Source organism: Chlamydotis macqueenii, chromosome 1, assembly GCF_036417535.1.
Source record: "Chlamydotis macqueenii isolate bChlMac1 chromosome 1, bChlMac1.mat, whole genome shotgun sequence".
NCBI classification, from domain to species: domain Eukaryota; kingdom Metazoa; phylum Chordata; class Aves; order Otidiformes; family Otididae; genus Chlamydotis; species Chlamydotis macqueenii.
In genome coordinates this window covers 98,321,386-98,330,655 of record NC_141556.1, presented here as the reverse complement: position 1 = coordinate 98,330,655, position 9,270 = coordinate 98,321,386, and the positions used below count along the sequence as shown (strand labels likewise).

At 43.0% G+C, this 9,270-nt stretch overlaps 1 protein-coding gene across 2 annotated transcripts; it reads right to left on the bottom strand.

Annotated features, from left to right (window-relative positions):
- Positions 1 to 235: 235 nt before the first annotated feature.
- C1H3orf38 (chromosome 1 C3orf38 homolog) lies at positions 236 to 8,452 on the bottom strand. 2 transcript variants are annotated; one of them, XM_086763022.1, is made up of 3 exons: positions 8,296 to 8,452; positions 5,850 to 6,070; positions 236 to 967 (listed from the first exon to the last, which is right to left on the bottom strand). In XM_086763022.1, exons 1-3 carry the CDS (start codon positions 8,426 to 8,428, stop codon positions 401 to 403), a joined length of 921 nt encoding a protein of 306 aa, XP_086619148.1. In that variant the 5' UTR covers positions 8,429 to 8,452; the 3' UTR covers positions 236 to 400. The 2 variants fall into 2 exon arrangements, with proteins under 2 accessions (XP_086619148.1, XP_086619155.1); XM_086763029.1 differs by lacking the exon at positions 236 to 967 and adding an exon at positions 977 to 1,103.
- Positions 8,453 to 9,270: the final 818 nt, after the last annotated feature.

Sequence of the window (9,270 nt, the reverse complement as noted above, 5' to 3'; positions counted from 1 at the left end):
CAGAAGCAACGACTTCCTGTTACAACTCAGATGAGAGTTTAAACTGGTGACCTGAAGAGAAGTAACCTGCAGTTTCTGAACCCCAAGTCATCTAGTTCATTACATACTGCTGCCAGCCCATATGTAAACGTAACCATGTTTTGTAAGTGGGAATAACCAAACTGACTCCACTCCTAACTACAGTACAAAATCTGAAGTAATACTCTGAAATATTTGTTAGCTCTTCGAATGTATTAATACATTAGACTCTCTATCTCAGTTTGTCATTCAGCAAACCTGACTCAAAAAAAGATATATCTTCACATGGCCGCAACCATTTCAATATTCAACTATGCGCTACAAGTGCTGTATGGTACCGCCTCACCCAGTCACTCAGTTGTGAAAAAATGGCTCAGAATTTCTAAGATTCAAATACAGTCAGTTCTTTCCCATCATAAAACTCTTGCAGTTGGTATGCCTCATATTTTATGGAGGGTTTTTCAATCTGCATCCCAGGTTCCAGAGAATTCTGTCCAACTATTTTAAGATTCACAACTTTGATTTTCCAGGTATTCTCCCTAATGGGACAGCTAATGAGTCCAAAAACTTGTTCAAAGATGCCCAAACAAGCATTGTTTCTATGTACTGTGCCAGCCACTGCTATCAGTACTAACCCATGTGGAGACATGGCACACTTCAGTCCATTGGCATGCAAATTCGGGTTGAATAGAAGATATTCTTCTTTAACCAACGACAGCAGACGAAGGCTCACCATTTCTGCACCAACATATTCTTCCATGTTTTTTTCTAATGTGTTGTAACAGAACTTCATTTTGGCATTCTCCCAAAAATGCTGTGGTCCCCATGTTTCTTCAGATTTTACTCCCAAGGGATGCTGAGAATTCAGGAGTTCAAAGAACCACTGACAGAATTCTTCTCCTAGATAATGAACGTTATCTTGTGGTGCCTTTTGTCTCTCTCCATAACTCTGCAATCAAGCACATTTTTTTTCTTAGAACTATTTAGCCCTAATACATGAGATTACCACCTAGAACAACATAAAATCATGTAAATACTTATTTTCAACATTCTAAGCCTTCTTCAAGCGTTCTGAGACAGAGTGCCTAAAGAAAAACAACAAAGTAAAATATCATTAATTTTTAAGATCATGAGTATCTTATCTAGACAATCAGAATAGGTTCTTTGAATTACAGTTAGAACAGTCCTTCAGTTTTGTCCTGGCCTACAATTTATAAACAAAGAGGAAAATCTTTGGTTCTACTGAAAAAGGGCAGGGAAAAGGTTTTTTAACTTCCATTAGACCAGGATTCTCACATGGAGAAACAGAATTTCTGCTGAGTAAGAAGTGCCTAGGTTAGTAACTTTTCACTGGCCTTTACATTTTGAAAAGAAGGTTACAGAAAAAAACAAGCATACAGATCCATACAGATCCAACCTGAAAAGCTAATCTCATATTACGGCATATCAATTTACTAAAAAGTGCTTGCAAATAAGCAATTGCATTGACATGCTTTTCCTGTGTCATGTTGCCTTCAGTCTCTTCTTTTTGGTATCTTTTAATTTGCTGAAACATGTTGGTTTCTGCATCTTCATATAGCTGATAAGAACAAATAGCACTTACTGGGAAGTCACCTTTTTAATATGCACATCCTAATACCTGAAGCAGACAGAATACTTCTGATTCATGGGAGTATATTACCTATGTCAGAGAAATATGCTAACGAAATGCACAACTAATCCAGGAAGAACTGAAACTCAAAAAATTAATGTGTTCCAGAACTTTTTCTCCATGAGATCACGTGTCTGAATTCAGCCCTGTTTGGCAGCAAGACCGCCAAAAATAATCCGAATGATGTTTGGTCACTTTCATGAGTGGTGTTCATAGCCTTTACCATAGTTCTAATAGGAAAAGGGCCCAAATCAAATAAAACTATAATTTATGTTACCTTTGCTCCTCCAAAATAGGCAAAAGTCTTGAGGAACCTCAGTCACTTTTCTAATTGTACCACTGATCAGTTAAAACAGACTGAGACAGTACAACATGGGGACAGGTGGGCTGCAGGGATTTTCACGTAGTGGCATAGGCTTACTTGCGAATAAAGGCAACTCCATGCAGCCTGTCATAAAATCCTTCCTCTAAACTGTAATAAAATCTTTTGTTCAACACTGAATCTGCTGAGAAAGTATTTTTAAATAGTGAGATAAATTAAACATTGCTAGCAGACAGACAAACCTTCAAAGAATAATTTGAAAAGGCTCAAAGATTCTTGTCTTGTCCAGAAGCCTTAGAGAAGAATGGGCCAGCAAAAGAAAGTATTAAACTACTCAAAATACATCTGCCACTATTTCCCCATAGGTTATGGGCAAGCCACTTGTGCCCTTTTTTTCCTTATTTTACAGAAAATGACACACACGCTCCTGAAACACATCTAAGATGTAGGGGGATAAGAAATACTTCATAATAATGTTTAAGTTTTATGACGGGTTGCTGAGACTGACAACAGAGCTGTGGATATAAAGTTTTGAAGTCAAATTCACAGTAAGTAGTAAAAGCAAGTATCAGTAAGGAACCAATGGTCTTGTTATTAAAATCATATCAGAAAAGGGTGAGTCCAAGTGTTGTAACACTAAATATGTACTGCAACAAAGTAAGCAGGAAGATTTTCCAGACAGCATTATGGGTCAAGCTAAGAAAAAAAAAAGAAAAACCAAACCTATTCCTTGTATTTGAATTCTTGGTATGTCTACAACTACGTCTAGAAGAACAGCAAAATCTAAGCCCAAATATTTAGGAAAGAAGTTGCTTAGCAATTAGATATCTAAGATAGGTTTTAAAGTTGATTATAAAAGCACATTTGGTTTAGAGGACAATTCTTTCTAAAGGAAGCGTCACTGTAAAAGGCAACAATTGGATTGTCAAATAACAGTCCTGTGAGCATAATTAATTTGTACATATGTCGTTTGTTTACTCTCTGCTTTTTCTTACAATAGGTAAGATTTTCTACTTAAGAAAAATCATCCAAACTTTCCAACATAAAGATACATGACCTTCAACTGTAAGGTGATGTGTTTTTTGAACAAGAACTAAATGTACAGTTACTTTGTAGGCCTTCTCAGTATTTGCAACTTGACAGCAAGACAAAAGACAAGACTTGTTAGCATATGTCAAGTTTGCTAACATTGAAGTTTAGTAAGTATTAAATTAAGTATGTTTTAAGTAAATATTAAGTAATTATGAAAAGTTCGGAGAATTCTGTATAGAAATGCTGTATTTGTTTCACAATAAACTATAATTAATAGTTTCTGTTATGTAGGCTCATGTTATCTATTTCTTCGAAATGGTGAGGGCCACAAGAGTTAAGAGAAAACAAAGGCAAAGAAAGATGTGTATGAGAAATAAATCAGTTGAATTTCTCATTCTCTGTGAATGTGTTTCAAGTACTTTGGAGAATTTAATTTACTTACCTTCAGCCATAAAATTTCGCTATGGGATAATACTTGGGAAGTGTTCTTGTAAGAGCAACTTTTTTTTCCCCAAAGTATGCACACAAAAAAATTGTTTTGAAAACAATTCTCAGCTAAATCATAATTCTTATCAGTTAATCCCTGAAAGTTCAATGCAATTGGTTATCAACAGCTACGGAGCTCCAACAGTCCAGCTGGTGGGGCTGTTGCCCATTAGGTCTCTGAAGTACAAGGCTTGAAAGAGTAAGGTGGCTACTTAGAACTAGATGGTAAAGATCCAAGACAAATAAAACACTGAAAGTTCATTACACCACGAGGATTTGCTAAATGCCAAAATTTGGAACTTCAAAATAACCTGTAATTGCAAAACCACATTTAGTCACACTGTATTAACTGTTACTAATATCAAGGGAAAAAAATAACACAGACCTGGCACTGCTACAAACTTTACATTTCAACGATATAAAAATTCACTAAAATCCATTCTGCGCTCCAATGGCAAGAGGCAAGAAGGGAAACAGCTTACAGACAGTGTTACTTTGATCGCACTGTCTCTAGAAGTAGATCAAGGCCACTTACAAAAAGGCAGTTTTCTTTCCATTGCCTCCCTCCCCCACAACATTTAAGACCACAGTCCGACAGATGTTTTTGCCCTATGATCTCCTATCGACAGCAACTCTTTGCTACGCTCTGGGACAAGCACTACCAATGGTATCGCTAGTGTCTGGTGTGGCTGGAGGATGACTGGAAATCTTGGATTTATACCAAAAGTTTAAGATCCACCATGTTAAAAAATGACAAGGGGCTATGCAGAGTTTCTATACCATTAACACTGTTTTCAGTTTCCTTGAATCCATAGATTTATTTGTGAATACTCTCTATTTTAGCTTACAGTACAATTTAAAAATTAAAAGCATGGAGAAGACCCCATACGTTAGAGTTCAAATGCACTGTGCTGGTTTTTTGTGGTGGGGCAGAGGGAGGGCTACAGTGGCAGCTTCTGCAAGAAGCTGCTAGAAGTTTCCCCTTTGTCTGGTGGACTCAACTGGGTCTAGGGTCGACCTGCCACTGGCCAGAGCCAAGCTAACTGGTGACAGTGATAATGCCTCTGTGATAATGTATTTAAGGGGAAAATAAAAAAAAAAGTAAGAGGTAGAAGAGGTAGAAGCACGGGCAGAAAGGGGCAGGGGTAAGCCTTTGTAGGCCTTGCAGCCCTCACCCTCTGGCCTCCTGCCTGGAGACCATCTGGACCCGACTCGGCCCGGCCTGGCTGCAAGAAGTGGAGAGGAGATAAGACGTGAAGAGAACCTGAGAGGCATCTGCCAGCCTGTTGTGAAGAATCTTCTTGTGAGAGGAACGGCTGCAGATGCCAAGGTCAGTGAAGAAGGAGGAGGAGGAGTAATGCTGCTCCTGGCCCAGATTCCCCTGCAGCCCGTGGTGATGACCATGGTGGAGCAGGTTGTCCCCCTGCAGCCCATGGAGGAGCAGAGATCCACCTGCAGCCCGTGGAGGACCCCACGCCGGGGCAGGCGGATGTCTGAAGGAGGCTGTGGGCCATGGAGGAGGGCCCGTGCTGGGGCAGCCATTCCTGAGGGACTGCACCCTGTGGAAAAACAACCCATGCCAGAGCAGCTCATGAAGGACTGTAGCCCATGGGAGGGACCCCACACTGGTGCAGGGGAGGAATATGAGGAGTTCCTCCCCCAAGGAGGATGGAGTGGCAGAAGACAACATGTGATGAACTGATCATAACCTCCATTCCCTATTCCCCTCTGTGCTGCCTGCAGGGTGGGGAAAGAGGTGGATATAATTTGGAATGAAATTAAGACCAGGAAGAGGGGAAGGGTGAGGGGGGAGGTTAGTTATTTGGTTTTGATTTTGGTTTTGGTTTTTTTTTTTTGTATGTGTGGTTTTGTTGTGGGTTTTTTTTTTTTTTTTATTTCTCTCTCATTATCCTATCATTAATAAATTGAAATAGTTTTCCCGAAGTCAAGTCTGTTCTGCCCGTAACGGTAACATAATAATCTCTCCCTGTCCTTAACTCAAACCTCTAGCTTTTTGTTATATTTTCTCTCCTCTATTCCCTTAAAAGGTGAGGAAAGTGAGTGAGAGACTGGGTAGCTTGGTCCCACACAGGGCTAAACTATGACACGTACTAATATACTTCGCAAGACAGAGAAGATTGTGCTCTGCAAGTGATACATTGGCACAGACACCTTTAAATGATGTAATTAAAAAAAAAATCAAAACAAGTTACAGAGATTCAGTACTTTCATAAATACAGCTGAAGAGCCATATTTTGGATGTACATTCGAACATTTACACTGGTTATCTTGCAAAAGCAATGCTAAGCATCCTCAGGTCTTTCAGAAAGCAGCACTCACCTCAGTGTGTGGTTTGCTCTCCCCTGACTCTGAGGCACACGTTGTGAGCTGCCCACTCCAGTACCGCTTTACACGATCAACAAGCAGATGTTTCTCAGAGGAAGGAGGCACTGGAATTCCTTGTGTTGCCAAATACTTGAAAATAATTTCTCGATAGACTTTTCTGCGCTTCAAAAGTTCTTCTGCACTTTGGCTGTAAACCAAAATGGCATGAACGGCCTCTGCAAGTAAAGAGATTTAAGTTAAGCAGTTGCTTTTCTCACAATTAAAACCCAAACCTGTGCCATTTCTTAAACTCCTGACCAGCACCTCCAAACATAGTGTGAGACAAGCCTTAAAAGTTTGTTTGCAACTGAAATCTGACCTAACCATATGAGATACAGAAGATACCCAAAGTCTTGGGAACATGTTTAAAAAATGGTGCTGTTTTTACTGAAGACCTTGCTACCTTGTAATCTCTACTTCCAGCATCAATGACTGCTTGGAACTTACGTATTATTTGAGCTTGATGAAAAGGATGTAACTTTTTCTTCCAAATGAAATTACTAATATTCTTCAAGTATTTTCAAGCTGTTTAGAAACTCCAAGAGCTTCAAGAAGCATAAAGACTCTTGCATACAATGCGCTTTACCTATACTTCCTGAAATGCAGCTAGCCTTAACTTCAAAATGAGTTCATTTCACGTCAAGTCATTTAGCTTCCTGTTTTGTGTCACCATACAGCACCTTCACTTAGCAAAAGCTGAGCTTGGTTCCATTCTCCGTTTGAAAAGCTCTGGGATATTTCAGAATAAGGCATCCACCTGTCTTCTTGGAAGCAAGACTACACAGAGAAAGAAGAACCAGACAGGTCTTTTATGGTTCTTCTGAATATGGAATGTGAATCTTAATTTCTGCATCAAATGGATAGTTCACGTGGCCTCTGAATGTGTCAGAGAACACAGTGTTATTCTGAAGAATACGCAAGTTTTCAAATGCTTCCCACAAACAGAAAATTGACAGAAATGCAGACAGAGAGATAACTAAGGTAATCTCCGATTCCCCATATGCTGAATAAGAATTCAGTACCAGAAGTTTGCCGTTTTTCAGACAGCACACAGTAGTTTGTGAAAGTGAGGTTCCATTTAGGTTCCTGAAGACTGACAGAAATGGAATTAAATCTGTTTCATTTCCACGCTAATAAAATTACTACTCACAAGTTTATAAGAAAATACCATGCATGGTAGCACAATGACAGTGCATTGAAACATAACATTCAAAAAAATTCAGCTACAAGGCTCTGTGGCAAAATTAGCAAACAGAACAAACTGAAATTAATTTTTAAAGTAGTTGTAACCAGTTCTCACCTGAACTGATGCTGAGTACTTAACATATTAACTATGAGGACTATAAGTTTAAACAAGAAGAGATTAACAGCTGAAGTAAAAAAAAAAAAATATATATATATTTTAAGTTAACCTTCAATCACTGCAAAATGTAGGTTAAAAATGGTAAGCAGAAAAACTTAGGCACAAGACGTTTTTAAGACATGTGTTTGGCAAATCTGACAGATCTGAGTTATACCACAAGAAACATATTCAGTGGTTTTCGATGAGTCTGTTTCAGGGCAATACACTGAGCGGCCTCAGGTAACTCACATAGAAAAACTAAGTTTTATGAAACAAATCTTAAATTCTACAAAGTGATGGGAGATGGTCACATCTGAAAGTGCTCGGTTCTACAAAGAAATAAGTTCAGTATTTGATTTGTGTCTTACCCTTTCAAAATCTGAAAGCAAGTATCATTACCGCAAATAGCAAGAGATATTGGAGTTTTAAACGTTTAAACACGTTTTAAAACACTAACAGGGCATAGGAGGGGCATGGCAGTGCACGAAGCTCACCACGGGGTGGGGTGGACTAAGAGAGAAACAGAAGTGCTTGAGATCTGACAATCTGCTACAAGCCACTAGCAGCCGCAAGTTCCTTGGCCAAAACAAACCCCAGACTCTCAGCAGCCAAATCCCGGTGCTGTTCGATGTACGCAGGTCCACAGGAGAAAAAAAAAAAAGCTCCCAAGGGTTACAACTGAACAAAACGCATCCGCGCATTTCGCGCACAGCCCTGCGCCGGGCAGGGCGCTGCGAAACCTCCTAGGCAGCTCCAGCACACCGGCCTAACTCTCCTCCCTGCAGTCCGCCGCTGTGAGCCGGCCCGGCCCGAAGCCAGCGGCGGCGGAGCAGAGGCCGCTCAGAGACGCAGCCCCCGGCTCCACGATCATCCCGGATGTGTCTGCGCTGCCGCCAGGCCCGCGGCCGCCCGAGGAAGGGAGGCAAAGGGGCCGGACGGCGGCGGCGCTCGCCGGCAGGGCAAGGGGCAGGCTCCAGGATCCCCGCCCCGGGCCCGGAAGGCGGCCTGGCCGAGAGGGCCGCTGCAGGAGTCAGCGGTCCCGTGGCGGGCTCCGCGCACCTTGGCGGCTTTCCGGGTGCACCAGGCGGTTGGTGACGGTGTCCGTCAGCGCCATCAACTCCTCGGTGTCGAGAAACTCCAGCAGTTCGCGGCACCCGGCTTGCTCCCGCTCGCTGAGCCCCACCGACGCCATCGCCCAACCCGGCCCGGCGGAACAGCCGCCGCTTCCGCGACTGAAGCCCTAGCAACGGCAGCTTCCTGTGCGGCGCTCTAAGCAGCCCCCGGTGCCGCCGCACAGGAGAGGCGATAGGCGCCGGGTGGAAATAGCGGCTGGCACTGAGGTTCCGCCCGGAAGCCGGCGCCGCCGGCGGGAAGAGCGGCGAGGCCGGGCCGCCCGGCTGCTCCCGGCAGCGAGCGAATCCTCCCCCGGGTTGCGTGCCCCGGCCCCGGGCGGACGGCGGCCGAGCCCTGCCCGCAGTTGTCCGTGGAGAGCAAGGGCCAGGCACGGGAGGGTCTGATGGCTGCAGCCTGGCCCACAGGTGGAAGAAAGCCACAAATGAAGTTAAAAATATAGATGAAGAGTTTGTAATTAAATATCACTCTTCCATCAGATCGTGAAGGTTCACGCTAATTTTCTTTCCCTGCCCCTTAAGCCCATGCAATATTGCTACAAAGTGCTCCGACTCCATCTGCCCTAACCAACATCCCACAACCGTCTACGTGAACGACGGGTTTTCAGAGTCGATGCAGAGCCAACACATCCAGCCTCAGTATTTCCAAGCAGCTCTCCAGGTCACGGCCTGCCCAGAGCCGGAGGCCTTACACAAACAAGGCTCCGAGCAGGACCCGGCTCCGCTCAGCCGTCACAGTCGGTTCCTCGGGAACTGGCACAGTGTTCCTGCTGAGGTCAGGCAGCTCAGAGCAAACAGCCTTGGGAAATCTACTGATAGGCCTCAAGCTGTGCTGAGGTCTATGGTGGCCACTTCAGCTGGACTGACTGATCTGTGGGTATCTGAGATGTAGCCACTGTGGCAT